General features: G+C 35.9%; 3 protein-coding genes across 11 annotated transcripts; 1 reads left to right on the top strand and 2 right to left on the bottom strand.

Moving 5' to 3' along the window:
- Positions 1–348: 348 nt before the first annotated feature.
- LOC126604993 (arginine--tRNA ligase, chloroplastic/mitochondrial-like) lies at positions 349–6,447 on the bottom strand. Of its 2 annotated transcripts, none has more exons than XM_050272342.1 (18): positions 6,310–6,447; positions 5,934–6,004; positions 5,599–5,735; positions 5,364–5,439; positions 5,150–5,251; positions 4,598–4,813; positions 4,160–4,240; positions 3,916–3,999; positions 3,672–3,776; positions 2,792–2,970; positions 2,523–2,607; positions 2,128–2,314; positions 1,918–1,975; positions 1,526–1,595; positions 1,305–1,394; positions 1,131–1,199; positions 907–1,008; positions 349–600 (listed from the first exon to the last, which is right to left on the bottom strand). In XM_050272342.1, exons 1-18 carry the CDS (start codon positions 6,401–6,403, stop codon positions 490–492), a joined length of 1,917 nt encoding a protein of 638 aa, XP_050128299.1. In that variant the 5' UTR covers positions 6,404–6,447; the 3' UTR covers positions 349–489. The 2 variants fall into 2 exon arrangements, with proteins under 2 accessions (XP_050128299.1, XP_050128300.1); XM_050272343.1 differs by having other exon boundaries at positions 5,934–6,008; positions 6,310–6,442.
- Positions 6,448–11,344: 4,897 nt separating this feature from the next.
- On the top strand, positions 11,345–12,650 carry LOC126605605 (uncharacterized). Its single transcript, XM_050273017.1, has 2 exons — positions 11,345–11,689; positions 11,810–12,650. Exons 1-2 carry the CDS (start codon positions 11,345–11,347, stop codon positions 12,338–12,340), a joined length of 876 nt encoding a protein of 291 aa, XP_050128974.1. The 3' UTR covers positions 12,341–12,650.
- Positions 12,651–12,958: 308 nt separating this feature from the next.
- On the bottom strand, positions 12,959–17,920 carry LOC126605606 (protein NDL1-like). Of its 8 annotated transcripts, none has more exons than XM_050273021.1 (11): positions 17,377–17,920; positions 16,820–16,896; positions 16,444–16,500; positions 15,216–15,315; positions 14,917–15,014; positions 14,686–14,774; positions 14,459–14,519; positions 14,210–14,288; positions 13,942–14,095; positions 13,692–13,776; positions 12,959–13,547 (listed from the first exon to the last, which is right to left on the bottom strand). In XM_050273021.1, exons 3-11 carry the CDS (start codon positions 16,444–16,446, stop codon positions 13,485–13,487), a joined length of 732 nt encoding a protein of 243 aa, XP_050128978.1. In that variant the 5' UTR covers positions 16,447–16,500; positions 16,820–16,896; positions 17,377–17,920; the 3' UTR covers positions 12,959–13,484. The 8 variants fall into 8 exon arrangements, with proteins under 8 accessions (XP_050128978.1, XP_050128977.1, XP_050128981.1 ...); XM_050273020.1 differs by having other exon boundaries at positions 16,444–16,570; positions 16,820–16,894; positions 17,377–17,919; XM_050273024.1 differs by having other exon boundaries at positions 16,346–16,570; positions 16,820–17,920.
- Positions 17,921–20,409: the final 2,489 nt, after the last annotated feature.

Raw genomic sequence — 20,409 nt, 5'->3', positions numbered from 1 at the left:
TCTTTTTTTTTTTAAATCTTGCACTCCTTTATTTTTGTAGTTTTTAAATTGAACAAATCAAATAAAAATCAAACTACACAAAATAACAAGAGAAATTAAAATAAGAAAAATGGAAGCATGAAACTTAATGCAAAGGTTTAATTATGGGAGTCACATGATTCGTACCAAATCAATCATAGCCTTCGATTTTTATCTATTTTTATACGAAATTACAAATGATGTCGTTTTGCTGTATTTTTCTGGTGAGATGCGATACCACAAGTCGTGTGTGAGAAGAAAATTCCAATTCAACACTTGGTCCTTTTTCTTTTCAAATTTTGAACTCTGAAATTTGGAAAGATAGAAATGTAATTTAAAGAAAATAACATTAACACTTTTCACCAAAAATGTTATCAACTGAAGATCTGATTACAATTTTACAGCGCAAACGGAAAACAAGCATTCAAATATCCCCGTTAACTAAAATGGTTACAACACTATTTTGGTCCATCATATCTTGTAAACCGGTTCGATACCGAGCAGATTAAAACATTTCCTCATCACAATGGCTGTTGCTTCACAGAGCAAGAGCCTGCTCGTTTCCTCGGGAGACCCGACAACCTGCAAAGTTTTAGAATGCAATGAAGATGAATAAGATTGTCAGGATTGTATTCAACAAAACATCATGTACATTCACCAAATTTCATTGTATATGCTTAGGCATGTACTGTTTTCCTAGCCTAGTGAGGCAAGCCAAATGAACAACGATTTGGTTACTTCATTATATTATTACGTAGAAGGCTCTCAGGTTTCGGTGCTAAATAATGATCCATCGTTGAGTTTAAAGTTGGCTTCAGTTCATCCCAGAAATGTGACATTATCAAAACTCATCAGCGTAAAGCATGAGACAGACAAAGACGGGTGTACCTGGCAATTGGAGTAGAATTTTTTGGTGAAGACCTCTGATAAATTGTATAGGTATTCACACAAAACATTCGGCAATAGATTAGTGCAGGTCTCCTCCACGTTCTGAAAAGTGAAGAGGAAAAATACAACTCTGAATTCCACATACATTACAGCAGTAATCAACGAAGACTCGAGCTAAGGACATCAGGAAGACAACAATCAGTTCAATTATTGCATGCACATACCTCTGAAAACTGTAGCAAATGAAGCCCCAATTCACGCTCACCATCATGATCCAACACGATTTCCCCCTTCTGTTTCAAATAAAAAATAAAATCAGACCCCATCCACCAGTTTCCAGTGGCGCATAGGAATAAATAAGCGCAGGTAACGATGTGGAAAAATGCAGCTGAACTTACTTGTTTCAATTCTTCTATGTTTTTGCCAGATTTCCTTATTATGGAACAGATCCGAGCATGAGCATAGAGTAAGTAAACAGCAGTGTTTCCCTGCTCAGGTAGTTTCCGAACCGTAGGACAGAATGCATTAGTAACATAGTTTAATACATATAGGACAAGTAATTAGAACAAGTCAGGAACAATCTTAATGCAAAGCCTTTGCCAAATACTAGTTGACGCACCTTATCACTTAGCATTTGATCAAAATCAAACGTGTAATTGGTTAATCTATTGTTCTTCAGATCAGCATACCTGTCAAAACATTAAGAATATAAAAGAATTAAGTCCCATTCTAGGAACAATCTACAGGCTGGACAAAGTATGCAATTATTCATATACATTCTCTCTAATTGTTTTTGTAAATGGATACCATGGAGTTTTTAACCATTCCTAAGGTTCTTCAAGAAATACTACATTGATATATCCATTCACCTTCAGGATGCAGAAAATCTGGGGCAGTAGTCACAGTTTATACGTTATCGTAAAATTTACCTAAGCTATCCCACCCCATCCATTATGAAGATAATAATTACAACATAACCAGGAGAAACTTAAAAAAGTTTAGGCAGCTTACTTAACAGCACCATAACCAACAGCCTCAGCAATTTGATTAAGCTCCTGCTCAGTCCAGCCTGAATTTTAAAACATAATTACCCACTTGAGAAGATTTAGAGGTTCGGAGATACGGAATACTAATCTATGCTAAGATGATTAATACAATTCTCTTCAGGATATGTTCTACACCTTCAGAATATGTTCGAACATAGGTCATAGGATATCATACCACGTTCAACAAGAACCTTTTTGCTACGATCCTTGGCTTCATCTAGCAAATCAACCAATCGGACCACCTCACTAGAGCGAGTACGAAAGCGTTTTCCGTCTTCTCCAAGAACAAGACCAAAACCAACATGGGTAACCTTTGGTTTCAAGGCGCCATCAGTTGGGAGCCAACCTGCACGTTTAGCTGCCTGAAACAAAACATCAAATTATGTCCAACCATATAATTGCATCGTATTACTATTACCGTAAGCCTTAGAAGCGAGAACATGAACTTGAAACCACAGAAGAAGATTTATGCTACGCGATAAATAATTACAACAATAACATAGACCAGAAAATGAACGAAACACCACAAATCAGGGTATGCAGAGACAGGTCACAGTTTTAGCAACGTACCTCAAAAAACATATTAAAATGCTGCTGCTGGCCAACATCAGTAACATATATGATCCAATCCGCTTTCTCCTCATTAAGGCGATACCTATACAACACATTGCAGGTAGAAACGTCAGTAAGAAACTAAGAATGACAACTTACTCTCAAAGGGGCACAGTATGAAGATCACAAAGAACTATAGTAAAGAAACAAGGCTAAATGACCGGCCATAACGTAATAGCTTTGACTCATAAAATTCATGAAAATTATCAAAAAAAAAAAAACTATACCAAAGGGCTGCTAAATCAGTTGAAGCATAGTTGAAACCACCATCGCTCTTGACAACAATAAGAGGGATGTTAAACCCTTCCAGAAAGATTACACGAGCACCCTGGCTTTCCTCAATTAAGCCTTTATCACTCAATTCTTTTAAAACCCCAGGAATATATGGGTTATAAAAACTCTCTCCCTGTCAAAAACGAAAAGTAAAAACGAACATATATGACTTTACTGCTTACTCTCAGCAACTAAAGATGCAAAATTAAACCCAACAAATATTCTATACTATATACAGTTATTACAAACAAAAATAATCCATGTTGCATTTCAACCACATTTCAATATAAATGATTCCAATGTTTTCAATAATTCAGGGCACAAAAGTAAAAACATTATATCACAAGTAGATTGTATACAATAGCAGAAGCAATGCACACTTTATAATCAACATTGCATATGCAAATGCACAGCTAAGGGCAAACTTTAAAGTATTATTCCCATCACAGCTATTGGCCAATCAAAATATAAACTAAATTCATCTTTAGTGTCTTGCAATAATAATGTTTCAATATGGCATCATCTTGTTGTAACTTGAAATCACGTAGTACTACAAGTACCAACCAACTTGCTGGACCAAACCAGGTTTTCCTGTAGTGCACAATCTAGGAGGAAAGCAATAGTACTTAATCTTCAAATGTCTCACTCATTAGAAAAGCTTACGTGCAAAAAATGAAGTGCTATTATAAAAGCTTCTGTATGCAAAGGACAGACATGGCCATCTCATATTTTTTACTTTGCATCTAATTTCAATCAACTAGTTGTTTCTTATTCAAAGGGATACAAGAATATCAATAGCCTGCTATAAGAATATCCTGCGAAGTTAGAACATACCTTTTCCTCTAAATGAACTCCAAGGCGTTCATAGACCTTGTGGAATTCTTTACGGCTGATTTCGCAGATTTTCAGCCATGCATTTCTGTACTTGGGTTCTCCACCCTGCAAATTGAGTTGAACCACAACCAAGTTATGAAGAGAAACACAAAACACATTCTCCCATACTTTTGAATTTTTACTAACATCATGGATAGAGAGATCAACCTCGTGTTCTTTGTACATCTAAAAATGCATAACTCACCTGAAGGGAAACCACTGCCCGTTGTGCTCTCTCCTTAAAAGCAGGATCATCATCAAATCTCTGTTTTGATGCTTTATAGAATGCCTAACAAAACACCATTCATTTAAAGTCACTAACAATCATTTTCACTGTATTTTCTGATTCATCATGCCAAAGGAAGTTTACCAAACAAGAATGCACATGATAAAACAATACAACATAAGCATTTAAATGACTAAAATGTAAGGAGAAAACTTTCACTCACCTGTAGATCACCAATAGCCGATTCATTAACATCTTCTATGCTTGGGAACTTTTCAAAAAGGAACTCAATCAACATACCGAACTGCAATAGACACAGAACTTACTTGAGCCACATCTTAGTGATGGAAAAAACGAGTGCTTCTCTACCAAGCATATTGAACAATGAGCTAGAAAGACATAATAATATCTACCTACTGGCTGTATTCCCAGCTTCAGAAGGTTGTGATTGTTACACTAATGAAGGGTATAAAAACACCTAGATGCGTGTATGTGAACATAACATGTGTCTGTGAGCCTGGGTGTGTATATAGAAAAGGCAAGTGCCAAATGTTAGATGGTGGGGAAACTTGAAATGTCCAAGTTTAGCAATTTTTTTCTCTTGGAATCTGAATTAGTTACATATGCTATCAAACTGCATTACCTAAAATGAATACATCACCTGTGTTCCCCAGTCACCAACATGATTTCGTCGAAGAACTTCTACATTTGAAAACTCGAGAATACGGGCTAGCGTATCCCCAATAATAGTTGACCTTAGGTGACCCACATGCATTTCTTTAGCTATATTAGGCGAGGAAAAGTCAACCACAGCCCTTTTGATCGGTAGCTGTGGCGCCCATTTCTCGATACCATCAATAAGCATCTTTTGTATTCTCTGCACCAACAATTATTTACAGTTAAGTCCAATAAAGTAAGAACTTTATATCCGCCCACACCAAAAAAATTGAATAAATAAGTTATTTAGTATAATTTTTTTTTTTTTTTTTTTGAAACTAGTGTCTCCGGGTCTTTGACCCGACTACTCACTAGGCCACCCGCCTGACCCCACAACATTTGGTAGGCAAGAAACTCTAGCAATTGCTAGGTGGGTACCTTGAGAGGTGTCGAACCCCAGACCTCTTGGTAACAAACCAAGGGCCTGACCATTAGACTAAACACTCTTAGGTGTTATTTAGTATAATTTACAGTCGCATAAAAGTTCAAACAATACCTTAGCCAACCATTTCTTTGACAAGACAACATTCACAAATCCAGGTCCTGCTACAGAACAAGATTCTATGACCTCCGAATCAGGAAGATTTTTCATGATTGCCTATAAAATGAAACCCCAGCCATTATTCAATGCTATCAACTCAAAGCCTAAATAGAAACCCTAACTATCTAAGTTCAATGTAGAGAAGTAAAGGAAAGGTGAACGTTAGTACCTGCCCAACAGATGGAGGACCCCTGAACTCACTCCCCTTTCCTTTTATTTTAGACCATAGACCCATGGCATTGTTACTGCACCAAAGAAGGACTTACCCATCAAATAGAAGTAGGTATAAAGCATGACTTACAAATTGAAATATCTTTCAAGTGACAGAAACAAATAATATAGATTATTTACAGTTGAAAAATAAATCTAATGTTTACAATTTAGAATTAAAGACTATAATGTACCATTGATAATCGCCAAACTTCCCAGTTGAAGCAGCAATCACTGGCGCGACATCTTGCTCGTCAGGGACTATTCTCCTGAGCGACACTTCAAACAGTTTTGCCAACTGTTGCTTTGCATTTCCCACATTCTCTTCTTCCTGAGCCAAAAAACAGCCACAGATCAGATACAAGTATACAGCTAAATTGTCCCGAAAATTCGATTACTGCTCAAAACATAATAGCGGCACCACAAGCTACACATTGCAAGAATATTCTCACAGACAAACACACACACACAAAAATGCTAAAGCAAAATTGGTAAAAAGTAAATGTTATGAGTAAAAAGAATAACTTACAGTTGCCATTGTCGATACTGAGTGGGACTTTGCTGCAAAAATAAGCTCTCTAGATGCTACCTTCAATAAGTCTGTCTAGTTTCACAATGACCACATCAAATTACAACAAAAGCTATGAATTTCGAACTTCTCATATCAAATTAATGAAAACCCAAAAAAACCAAAGAAAAATTGGGTTAATTAAAAACATTAAAAGCATAAATCTTGTGATAAGCACAAAACTGGGTTCAGCATTCATGAACTTATGAAGAGTAGAATAAACAAAAAGCATCAATCTTTTCATATACCTATATATATGTATATATTTATACACACAGAGACATATATTGTCAGTGCCCGCATACATAGAGAGAGAGAGAGAGAGAAGAGGTCTCACCGGTGGCGGGGAGGGAAGGAGAGGGGTGGAGACAAGAGAGTCGACAGAGGGAAGGAGAAATCGGCGCAATCAAGTTTAAGTGGGTACCTAACATATTACTCTTTTTTTTTTTTTTTTTCCCCTCGAATATTTTCTGTGTTACTGTTTATATATTCGTCTTTTTTGTTGCCGAATTTTTACAAGTTGGGAGAAAAAGTCGCTTTGCTTGGCCAATGTGACGCCGCCAAGTCAGTAAACAGTGGATTGTGGTCCCACACGTTGAATGGGCTTTGGCAAGTAAAGCTGCTTGGACTTAAATTTAAAATGTGGACTTTGAAATTGGACTTGGAGTTACACTGCAATCCTAGAAAAGCCCAAGTTCAGATGTATTTTTGTTTATGCTTGTAGCCCAAGTACAATTTTTGTTTTTTTTAATCAACTAAGCACTTTAAGATCATCACAAGCATTTCTAACCATGTTTGGGAGAACAAGTTAGATGTATTTTTGGGGGTGCTTCTTCTAGGAAGCATTTCAAGAGAACTTTAATTTTTACGAATTTACGTCTAATAGAAGCGCTTTTATTGAAAGTGCTTATAAGTTATAAACAATTGTTTTTTAAGAAACAGTTTCAAACGAAGCGTAAATACAACATTTAGTTGTCATTATCTGATTGTCTCTAACAAATCAAAAACCTCCACGCACCCACAAACAATAAATAAAATGGTAAATTATATTTTACCACCTCAATTTTGGGTCACATAACAAACTCATATATCGTCTTTTGAACATTGTAATGTCATACATCAACTTTTGAATTCATTGCATTGTCATACCTCCTCCTTATATGTCAATTTATCTATTAACTGCTAATGTGGCAAGCGTGGGACCCACTTTCTCTCCAAACTCTTCCCTCCTCTTGTGTTGCAGCTCGTCCAACTCTTGATCGTTTGCTTTTTCAACATTACAAATTTGGTTGTGGTTGGAGAGCCTCTGCCTCCGGTTATAACCAGAATCGTCGACTGCGATTTGACTCTTTCTCCAAACTCTCCCATCCTCCTCTGTATTGCAGCTCGTCTAACTCTTGATCATTTGCTCTTTCAACATTACAAATTTGGTTGTGGTTGGGGAGCCTCTGCCTTCGGTTGTAACCAGCACCGTCGGCTAGGATCTGATTGAAAAATTTGTCGAAGACCACAAAGGCAGCCAAGAGAAACAGATAGTGCACAGCACGTGCCTTGCCGTGATGGTGCCCAAAGCCAATGACGAGTTCACCAGCAATAAGGTTGCGTATATGGCCAACGTCATCGCCCGTTACCACAAAACCCTCGTCTAGAGGACCAATGACCAATTGGGTAAGCTTCGTTTATGCATTTTTTTTATTGAAATTTGAAATCAAAGCATCAAGAGAAAACGCATCCCAAAACGCCTCCAGCAAACTCCTCGGGATTGCTTTCATACCTTAAGTCCTAAGGACTCATTCATGGTAGAATATTTCTATTAATATAAAACTAAACTTATAATTGAGTAAAAACTAAAAATTACTTTTATATTTTTATGATGCACATATAGGAACTAGGATCATTATTCCAAGAATACGTATACTGAATTTAGTATACGAGCTAACACATCTGAATTTTATGATCAAATCCACTTTGCTAGCCATAACTCGATCATAAGCATTACTGAGCCTATTCTCATTACTTCTCTCTCAGAACTTATCAAAGCAGATAATGGAAGTAATTGTGAAATGTAGAAAAGGAGAGAACAGAAACGTATTACGTATGCAACATTATACAAAGTGATGAATCAAGAAAAGAAAAATGAGCACTAAAAATGACTGTAACACAAGTGAATTTACTTGCCCTTTCTTCAATGAGTATGGTGTTGGAAAATATTAGTATTTATGTTTATTTTAGTATTTGGATTTTCCTTGTTAGTTTAGGAATTGAGTTTAGCCCATCCGAGTTATAATTTCTTAGGTTTAGTTCTCTATAACTATTACTTATAATTTAGTTTGAGAAACATGTTAGTCACAATGTAGCATGTTTTGTAGCTGTTCCTGCATTCTTTTTTGTTTAATAATATTCTTATTATTTTGTTCCGTTTGTTTGTTGTATCAATTTGTCTTTCTCGTCGTTCGTGTTTAAATTGCTTAGTTGGGATTGATTGTTTAAACAAACAAAAAACAAAAACAAAATTCTGACGGCCTTCTGCTCCGTCCTCATGTCTCTGTAGCCTGACCCGTAATCTGCACAAGACCACCACGAATCTGCATCTGCCTGCAACCTATCCGCACCGGCTTGAATCTGCACATGCTCGAACCGCTGCAATCATCGCAGCCAACTCCGACGAGCTGGCCCACTGTCGCATCACCTCGCCGCCCCGACACCTGATGACTCGCATCGTACCCGCACTCGATTCCTATGAGTCGGATCTGTCGCAGCTCGTATGGACTCCCTTCTGCAGTTTGACTTTGCACTGGAGTTGTTCTGTTGGCTGCAATCCCTTTTCTTTTGCTCGACTTGGTTGCTGCATGAAGAAAGCAGGAGTGAAGAAGGATAAGGAAGAGAAAAAAAGAAGAAAAGAAGACGAAGAAGAAGAAAGAAAAAGAAAAAAAAAAGGAGAAAAAAAAAGGTTAGGTTTTTTAGGCCCACAAAGAAAAAGTTGTTTTTTTTTTGAAGTCGATAGGGCCCACACAAGGGTTGTTGGTTTGTTTGAATGATTTGGTTGCTCGGTATCGCTCGTTGAATTGTTTGAAGTTTGTTATTGTTGCTGATCACAACAATCGCTTGACTACTTGAATTAGTAAGACATTACGAAAGTTGGATTTTTTGTTTTTTGTTTAAGTTTGTTTGGAAGTTCGTAATTGACACTAGGAAAGTTGGCACAAGCTTAAGAAGGTGAAAAATGGGTATTTGCTGGAAAACAGAGACTCATAACCTTAGCTAATTCGAGGGTGTAGAGTAATTACCTTCGCCGGACCCATAAAAGGTCGGACAGGCCTGAAATTGGCCAGAATAAAATCAGGTTCTCGTCGGAAAAAACGCCGCAAGCTGTGCTTATGGAACTCTTCAATCAATGGGTAGGTTCGAGCATGCAAAGCTCGAATGATGTTGTTGGGACTGTCCTACAGGGCCAACCCAGGCTCAGTGCAGGCAGGGCGACCGTCCAGGGCCCAAAAAAATTAGGGGCACCAAAATTATTAGGGTGATATATTTATATATGTTTTTATAAAAGTATAAATTTATAAAATTTGGTTCAAAGACACAAAAATTTAACTAGAAGTTGTGGTTTGTCATTTGAAAATAATGAGGAGGTCTTGGGTTCAAAACACCATGTGTGCTTATTTACTTTCCATTTTTTACAAATTTCTTTTTATAAGAGTATAAATTTATAAAATTTGGTTAAAGGATAAGTTTAATTAGAAACAATGATTTTTGTTGTTTAAAATTAACAAAAGGTTTCAAGTTCGAAATGCTATATGCATGTTGATTCTTTTCAATTTTTACAATTTTTTGTTTGGTTGTTAATTTATTTTTAGTTACTATCTAGTAGCTATGTGGGTTGTTATTTTTAAATATTCGTTTTAATTCAAGTCTAATCTTTAACAAAGAATAATACGTAGACCAAATTTGCAAATTATATGACATGTCATCAAAATGTTTAATTTAGTGCTCATTCATTAATAATACATATCAATTAAAGACTCGAAAACATCATTATTTTTTAGTCCCATATTGACAAGGTTAGTAAATAAGAAAAAAAAACCTCACGATTTATTCAAAAACACATTCAAAGTTCAGATGGAAAACAAAACTCATCATCTATCTACTTGTAAGCCCGAAGTTTTTTTGCTTCCCTCTCTCAATACAAAATAAATTAGTATTTCTGTGTTTCTAAATTATTGAGTTTGAAGTGTTTTTCTAAGTATAATTTTTTCGATGTCTTATGTGTGCAAATAAATAATTTTCTTACATGAAATTAGGGCACTTTTTTCTACGTCGCCCCGGGCCTCAAAAATCTCTGGACCGGCCCTGCTGTCCTGAATTGAATAGTTGTGGTTGTGTGCCGGCCACCACCGGAAAACATGTGAAAGTTGGGTTTTTCGTCCGAAGGCTAGTCGAAGACGGGGAGAAGAACGGCAAGAGGGAAGAGAGAAGGAGGAAGAAAAAAATATAAAGCGTATATATATTTTCTGAGGCAGTGGCAAGAGAAGTAATAACATAAAATTGGCAGGGGGAAAATGGGAAGCACACTGTGCTTACGAACAGTAAGACAGTTGATTTTGAGTTTTAGAATAGATTGAATTTTAGTCTTACCAACAATAATAAATTAATATAAATAGTGTAGAGAGAATGTTAGTTGCATGTAAAAGAAACAAGTATTGGGTTAAATAAAATTTTCTTAATGGAAAATTGAATAACGAGTACTATACGTGCATGTTTGTGCTACTTTTCTCATCGATATTCTGGCTTTTTAAAATAAGGAGATGTTATTTCATACATGGTAGAGTCTGTGAATATTCAACGATGTTGAAATTAGTCAATGCAATGATTTTACTTCTGGTGCATTTTTTATTTTTTTACCCTTTTACTTAGATTAGAGGTAGAGTGCATGGGACATGCAGGGTTTTTGTGATTCCAAAAATGGAATGCTTACTTCCTCCTCAAACAACTCCCTAGTATATCTGAACTCTCATTCAAACTTTTATATGGTAATTAATCCAAATTTCTTCCTCACCTCCTCTCTATATAAAAACATGATATTCAAATATCACATTACATATTGACACACACTCTCTCTCGTTCTCTCTGATTGCTCTCTCTTATTGTTCTCCCTCTTGTTCTCTCCTCCTATCTATGTCGACATGCGAGATTCAAGATGTGGATCCGACTTTGGATCCCCTTATCAATTTTGTTGATAAAACTACATCAATTAACTTAATGAGACAGATGAAGAACAATGTAAGCTCTAGCTAGTGTTTTTTTTGTCCTTTGTATCTTCACTTGGATTGCTAATTTTCTTCGGTGTGAATTTCTAAATATTGAATAATTTTATGTGTTTTGGGCAGGGGCTTATCAATGAAAAGTTCAGCAACAATGTGCTAACATCGAAATTCGATGAGCTTGTCAAGGATTTCATTGCCACTACAGAGTTTTCAATCTCTCAGATTGCTGACCAGACTCATGCCTTATCCAAACCGAACCTTGCATCAGCAAAGCACCATACCAAGGTTCTATTGAAAGCATCCAATAATTTTGGTGCCGAGTCAATGGTGCAACACTCTACCGGGCTAAAGGATTTAATTAGAATGGGTAACATGGATGGTGCCCGTCAAACTTTAGAAATTTTAATAGAACAGTATGATCTTCTAAAGGTGTCCCTGCTTCGATATTTTGAGGTAATGAGTTAATTTGACACATTTCAATTGCTAATTATATGTTCATGCTTCTAGTTATTAATTTTTTTTTTCCTTTTTGTTGTGAATATACGTGATTCTAACTTAATCTTTTTTATGCAGCTGGAAAATGTTAAGCTAAATTTCAGCAGCCAGCAGCAAATGAACATGGAAGTGTACAATGCGTGTATTGAACGTCAAATAGGACTCCGATGGATTCAAGATCAATTGGCTGCTAGTGCTGCTGAGAGAGAGGCAAGGCAAGCAGCCTCACTAGAGCGGCAAGCACAAGCTGATGCACAAGCAGCACAAGCAGCGGCACAAGCAGCAGCACAAGCAGAAGCAGAAGCTAAAATGGATAGAAAAGCCAAAAAAGCAATGGCTCAACAGGCTGAAGCTGCTGCCGCAGCACAATATCGGGCGTATCGTGCATCTGAGGCTGAAAGGATCCGTAGGGTGGCCACTGCTGACGGCCCATCTGCGGATCCAAGGAGAAAGTCATTTGGGGCAGGCCCATCTACTGCTCTCCCACACCATAGGAGAAGCGTATCTAGTGGGGATTCAGGAAGAGAGATTACAGGAGATAACCGACCCCCAAAGAAAGGGTTGTCATCCCTTGGATGTAGTCCCAATAGCAAATGTTACATCATGTGATGGGCTTCCAATTGTCATTTCTGCTTGTATTGCAAGGATTTACGAACCGAAGTATTTTTCTTTCTTTTTGCTAGTACTAGTAATTGAGCTTGTACGATACCATGAGTTTTAAAACTTTATTAAACATGTGAAATATATTAAAAGTTGTCTACATTCATTATCAAAATCTATTTACATCCTTTTGTTCAATAATTAACAAAAAATAGGTGTTCGAAGAATACATACATAGCAAAAGTTGCCACTCACTACTTCACTCTTCTTCCTCCGTTTTTCAATAGATTGGGATATGTACATTTTTTGTATAGGATAAAAGATAAACAAACTCAGAAAATTCATCCAAAAAGATTGAAAATGTTAATTTCAATGGAAAAAAAAAAAAAAAAAAAAAAGATACAAACACGGCTGTTACTTGTTACTGATTAAGGGAGGAGTATGCAGTTAGAAATTTCATACTGGCTGACAGTCGTCATTTGAGAGATAACGGTATTCATTGAGTTCTACAAACATAATAGACCACCTATCAATGGAGACTGTCATACAAACCAAAAACTGTCATATTGATATCATTTTAATATAGAGCCTTTTATGAATGTAACCTCATCAAAGCGTCGTAAAAAATGCATCACAAAGAATCACTTTATACACTTGCATAACCACTGACAGCATCTCTCGAATCATTCATCGTGCATATTGATATAATTTTAATATAGAACCTTCTAGGAATCTATGCACATCAAAGTGTATTTACAACAAAATACATAAATCGACACTTAATATCACATCATACAACAGAAAAAACTCAATAAAAAAAGCAAGAAATCGATAACCCTTTTGTACCCTTTTGTATAAATACACCAAGGAAACGACTTTTCATTCCCAATGGCCATTTTTATGGGTTTTTCTTGCTCTTAGAGACCCAACAACAAATAAAGTACCCTTTTGTACCTTGAAGCTCAGAAATGCAAAATACCCATAGCCAAAAAACTCAATAAAAAAAAGCAAGAAATCGATAACCCATTAAGGAAAAACAACAACAAAGAGAGTCATTGGGTTACCATAGTCAAGTGCTCTCATTTGCCTTGAAATGGGGGTACCACACCATAGACACATATCCAAACCAGGTGCTGCATCATGGAATTCTTTCTCACCTTGCCTTACGCGTTCTCTTGTTGAGGCCAAAACCAAAGCCAAAAGACACTCTCCACGCCTGCATATAATCAAACATAAATCACATACATACTCCAAAAACCAAAAAGAAAATGCTGCAACGCGGAAATTAGATAATCATATTGAAAACCCCTACCCAAGCACATTAATAATCTACCTAATGAATGTGATTTGAGAAACAAACCCATGTTTGGCAGAGTTTTCCCTGTTTTCTTTCTAGCGCGACCGAGCATATCCCGCCCTTGCATCGCTGTTTCCAACACAGCACCCTGTACACAAAATAATAATAATAATAATAATAACAATTGTCCATACACAAATTAACCAACATATAAACAAAAAGAATCATCCTTTTTAATCATTTTCTCATCAACCAAGTAGAGCACAGATTGGGAAATGATTAATCAACTGTATGGCTAACAAGTTGTTGATACCTTTCATGGCTAAAGCCGACGGTATCTCTTTTAATTCCCTCAAAATTCGGTTTACTTTTACAATTTACTGGACAAATGCAGAATTTGGATCGGTTGCTGTCATTACATACACAAATGTAAAACTCAAATGTTGCAACTCCAGTGGAAGATAAGGCTACATATTCAAAAATAAAAACAAAAATTTAGAATTTACAACGCAAAAATCCAAATTAAACACAATTAAGGTGCTTTCAGAGACACAAGCTTCACAAGGTGAAAAAAATGAAACCTTTTGAAAGCGCAGGATCATCTCGAGAAATTGTCGGAGCACAGCAGTACCTCACTGAAGTATCGCTGAAGCAAACGCTCTTTTAGCAAACCACACATGCCATAGAAATATAGCATATTCAACATCACCTACAGATTACGGCTAATCATGGTAAACCATTTGAAGTTTATCATTTACTCATAAACATAACGGCTACATTTAGATAGATTTTTTTTTTTAATATAGTTGCAAATGGTTTATGGAACTTACGGCAAAAAGGGAAAAAATATAACCACCCACTGCCAACCCCATGCACATAACTGCACCAAGCCTGCACAAAGAGATTTTAGTGCAATCAGAGAAAACAACATTAAAACATGATTAGCGAAAAAAGGGCACGCTTCTACACTATTTGAATGTTGGAAGCAACAGCAAGGAGTTTCAAACACTCACAACTTGAAAATCCATTAATATGAAGACTTAGTGTTGGTGGTTACCCAAAAAAATTGAGAACCTCAAGGTTCCGATCTGCCAAGTCATCAACTGAAGGCACAGGATCATCCGGGCAAATTGAAGCAGCTCCTAACTGCAAGAACTCTTGTGAGAGTTCCAAAGAGAAACTATGTGAATAATGGCGTTCAGCTGCATAAAATATTTTTCATAAAAATTGTATGATTCGATAATCAGATAGAATAATAAAATCCACTTGAAGCAAACCATTTACAAACCTCATGGCCAGGAGGACTGATATGATATATGCAGAAGTTGTGGAGCAGCAAAGAATCCGCTTCGGGACAAAAGAATAACCCTTGGAAACAAGACATATCTGCTCAATTTAACAAAATAAACAGAAAAGTTAGGAATTTATAGTCTAATTATGTCAAGAAGCAAATAAACATAAACATACTTTGATGTCCATTTAGAGAATAATATCTTGACATTTTATCAGGAATAGCAAAGCGTAAAACTCAGATTGTCATTTCAAACAACAAAAAATGGAACCAGGACGATAGACTATCACACTTACGATTTAGAGCTAAATCAGGATAAGTTATAAGTGCAGGCTTTTCTTGGTCTCCATACACAATAACGGACACAGAACCACAGCCATTTCGAGTAAAATGTTCCTGAGGATGAAAAATCATGATAAATGAGTTGCAGATTAACAAGTGAATGTAATTGTCAAAGAAAACATCATAAAGCTGCAAATCGAACTATTTTATTACCATGATATTCTATACGATATATATAGCTAAAACATAAAGCCTTTTACTCTCGAGATATCTACTGTGTCTTATCTATAATCCAAGTAAGGGTGAAAAAAAAACCCAGGAAAGGAATCCATCTTTTCCAGATAATTTTATTCCCTAAAGAGTTTCCCATGTGCACTTACACCTTTTTCAGGGAGCTCAAAACTCACCTGCCTCATCTTTGACACAACTTTGTTAAAAAAAAAAATAAAAAGATGAAACAAATAAGTAGTTCTGAATATCAATCATTTAAATCTTTTGAAAAAGGAAGAAAATAAAGTGGTGACAGTTAAAAAGAGAAGCATGGAATCAAATATATTAAAGAAGAAAATGACTTTAAACTAATCAGAAACCGATAAAAAAATAGGATACAGATGACTTGTTAAAGCAAAAGCTAGACTCATCAATAGAGTCGAGAAGTAAGACAAAGGAAGGTATATAACTTCGGTTTCGTCAATAGAGGGCAACAGACTTTGAATGAACCCTGGAGATGGACTCATCGAAGCAACCCGCTTCTTGCCAACAAAGAACATCACATATGAAGCAAAGAATCGAGAAACCGAAAAAGAAAAATAACATAGAAAACGAGAACAGCTAAAAAGTGAATGAGAAAAGATAAAACCCCGATTACTGAGTTGACTCCGAATTCCAAAGAAATCAACAAAAGGTTTAAATCAATACACTGTACACTAAATAATCCACTTTTATCCCAAACGCAAAACTTTTCGCATAAAAGTCCAAAACTCGAACAGTACCACAATGAGATTAAAATAAAAAAAGAATGGAAAAGAAAAGAAACTTCACCATTACAACAAACCCGGTGAGATTGCAAATGCAGCAAGAAGATGTTAAATATACAAATCCCAAATACAGAAATGCACACCAAAAAGGAAAGAATTTGATGTACCTATAACGGTAAAAACAAAACAAAAGATGTGGGCCAGCATATATTGGTTGCAGACAAACTCAATTGTTTGCAAAGTCATCAAAGTTGAGAAAGCTGACCATTGGAAAAGTGCATGCCAGATCATCTATGTCAAACAAAGATCCCAAACCAAGACCCTAACGGAAAGGGAAAGATTGAAGTCAATATACATGTTTTGTTGAAGGTCCTGCATCATATTTCATTTACCTACACAGACAATGGATATGAAGCTTGTCACAAAGAATAAAAAGGATAGGAAAATGGTTGTATATAGCATCAAGTCAGGTGTTGAGTACTCAACATGAATAAAGAAAAATATACACACACCAGCTTAAGTGCAGGTGAATAATTTAGCATGCTTCAGAAAGAATGACAAATGTAAATTGAAACAATAAACTATTATATTGTTGACCTCACGGACCATTGTAAGGTAAGCGGGAAAAAGGATGATCTAACCTTATGTTTCTCAAATAAATGGTACTATCAACAGGCCCGAACAAAGGCTCTCCGTCTTCCTCATCGTCCAAACCCCTCTTGCACAGAACAGAATAAATCGAATAGAGATTAAATTGTTCAGAGTTCAAATTCCAGAAATCAAATTCTAATCAACAACCAATTAATACTGGGTATCACTGAAATTAAAGTCCAGAACAACCTGAAAATTTACTGAGGTCAAATTTACAGCTAAATGAGCAAGCAATTTACTGAATTATAAAGAAAAATCTTTCAAAAAATAAACGAAACCAGATCAAATTTCTTGATAAAAACTAACAATAACTCCACAAATTACTGAGCTGTAAAACAAATCAAAATCCTAGATCAATTTTTTTGATATACGGCAAAACAAAGAATACTGGACGGTAAAAGAAATCAAAATCAAAATCCTAGATCAAAATTTCATGATAAACGTTACTAACAATAACTGCACTTCAAAAAATAAGTATCTAATTCCACAAAATAAACAAAACCCAGACCAAATATTTCACAAAAATTAATAACAACCCAAAAATTACCTTCCAAGAGATGAAAATTCCGAGTTGTCTTCCAAGGAAACAGCTACCAACCCCGTAATTACACAGAGCAGAGCACCCAAGGAGCCAGATTTTGCGTCCAAATAGATGTAAAACACAGAATATATAGATTATAGTCAATGGCAAACCGATGTTTAAAGGCAGAACGACGTCGTTCCCAAACACCAAAACACCAAAACCCCAAAATTGAGCAGCGTGGGCATGAAGTAGAGGATGAAAAGGATTGGCTAGACGAAGAGCATGCAAATCGCCATGTTGACTGGGTTGCTGTGGTAAGCTCTGTACGTAGAAAGCAAAGTGCTTTTTGAGATCAAAAGGTCCGGTCTTCCCCATTTGAGATTTTTCTGAGAAAATTAGGACCTTCTGTTCCGAATTTTGTCGGGAATTTTTGTGTGGTTGAAGGGTGATGGCGATTTCTTTGGCCGGAGGAAATTGGGTTTTGGGATTTCAGGGATTTTGAGTAAGTCGGGGTAGCGAAATTTGGAACCAGGACGGCAAATTGAGGAGGAAGGGTGAATCCCAAAAGTACACTTCCTTAATTAAGTTCTTAAATTAAATATTTAATTAAAAAAATCCAACATAACAAAATAAATTACCACGTAGTTGGCAATTTTTTTCTTTAAATTTTTAAAATAAAAAAGTAAAAAATATTTAAAACAAAATTTAAGAGCAAGTAAACACGTAAAATTAAAGAGAAAATTACCGCATGCATGAGAAGGTGTGTCAAGAGACTAGAATGATATTAAAGCAAAGTCGAAATTAACGACTACTTGACAATTTACTTTTGAAATTTTCCAAAAACATGCACGATAAAGTGTGGTCATGAAAATACAAATTAAATTAACAATCAACATTGTATGTAATATACTGAAACACAAACAAATCGCCGTCTCGCGCGTTATTTCAGAAGTTTCTTGATTAGTAATTTGAAATTGATCACCAGATTTTGGCGGTATGTTATATATTCAGGTCCTTCACTTGCAATATCTTTCAAATTGGCACTAATAAAAGTCTCTGCTCCAGATAAGTAAGCCGTCAACAGTGCAACTGCAGCCTACACCATAACCACAACAATGCGAACAAGACACTCGATCAAAATTAATTCTTTATACTGATATGTATTAAAAATAATAATTAATCAATACACAGCCTGATTAAAATAAAGAGAGAATAATTAATTACCTGCTTTGGACTGGATACGACAACACAAATTACCCACCATCTGAGTTCCTCGTCTATAATGGCCTCATGGATTGCTTCCCTTATCAAATTTTCAGGATGCTTTAAACCAGCTGTATATATTACATCTTTGCGTTTGATATTCTGCATATTAATCAAGTACAATTTGTAAATAAAACCATTTCATTGAGGAAACTACGTAAAGGTTCATGCATGCATGCATGCATGAGCTTAATTAATAAGTACAAGAAAAATAATTTCACTTAACCGAAGTGGTAGATCCCTTTACACCATCGTTTACAACACTGTCGATGAAAACTTGCGGGACAGTCGGAAGCAATGTTTTCCGGATATGCCTTCGCACATAACTTTTCTGGTGTAGTGCCACTATAGAGTAACATGGTTTAGGAGTTAAAGCGTGAACAAGAATTTCTTCAATCGTTACCTGTTGTAATTATTTGTAATTGATAATATTAGTCTTGTTGTTAACAAATCAAAGAAGTATAAAGAAAAACTGATTGCAAATCATCTTTAGGTTATTTCACTGACACAAAATTAAGAAAGTAAATCTAGTAAATAAATCAACTCACTAATTAACTCTTGATTCCAATTTCCAACACTTTTAAGTTGTGACATATACCACACGTAAATGTAAAACGTGCATACAGTTACAGTATGTTGATTATTTGATAGAAAAATAATGACTAAGTCGTGCATGGTTGATTGACCGAAGGAATGAAGATTAGCACTAATTAATTAAATAGAAAACATATATACCCGCACGGCTGAAGATATTGTTTTACACCTAGCCAACTTTTTACCCTCAAGAATAGCTGCCACTGATTCACGAAGCTCCTCAGCTATATTCTTGGCCTAGGAAAGCCATTAAGCAGAAAAAATAATTAAAGAGATTTGAAGACGATTAATTAAGCAGATTCGAATTCGACTAAATAGATAGATGCATGTCTCTATTATATCATCAATACGAGAGGGAGAGGAAAGACTTGACGATCGGTCGGGGCATCATTAGCATAAGATCATGGGAATTTAATCATAGTAGTAAAGAAACATTAATTACATCTATATACATATATAGCACTAGAAGAGCTGCGTGCATGAAATTAAAAATATACCACTTCCTTGGCGATGAGCTTTTCCTCGAGAGCTTTTAAATGTGGCTCAAGAACTGTCTTCTCCAGTGACATCCTTCAAGAAATAAATTCACCGTATTAATCAGCTACTTAATTGTACATTTGAGTACGAGCTAGTACAAAATTAAGAGTAGAATCAAGTTGCCGCTTAGTACTACAGTGTAGTACTATTATTCTACACTTGTAATTGAGAGGTTTTAGATTCGATTTTCGCCGAAGATGAATTTGAATCAAATTGTTATGGCTAGTCCATTGTGTCATTTAGCCCACTCCCCAATCCTTAGTGTAAATAATATCGAACGTATTGATTAAAAAAATGGGTAGAATCAAACTATTAAGGTAATTATTTCGAATTATATATAGTTTAACTAACTAACCTGGGGTTTCTCAAAAAAAAATAAAAATAAAAAATAAAAAAAATAACTAACCTGGGGAACATAGAAGAACACCACCCCTTAATTTTCCTGTATCCTCCAAGTAGTCCTCGAGCCTTACGTTGCACCTGCTTCGACTCAAACTCCTCCTTAAGCTGTCGAAAAGTTTGGTCAAAATCACGGTAATCCTTCTTTGCCGGGTGATAAAAATTCTTCGTGAACTCGTCCTTGACCCTACAAAGGAGTTCATCTACATACAAGAGACGAGGGAAGATTTTCTGATCAAAGACACCTACAAATCCAAGGGCGGG

Source organism: Malus sylvestris, chromosome 15 (assembly GCF_916048215.2).
Source record: "Malus sylvestris chromosome 15, drMalSylv7.2, whole genome shotgun sequence".
NCBI classification, from domain to species: Eukaryota; Viridiplantae; Streptophyta; class Magnoliopsida; order Rosales; family Rosaceae; genus Malus; species Malus sylvestris.
Note: the sequence above shows the minus strand (reverse complement) of the source record. Positions and strands in the feature narration are given on the sequence as shown.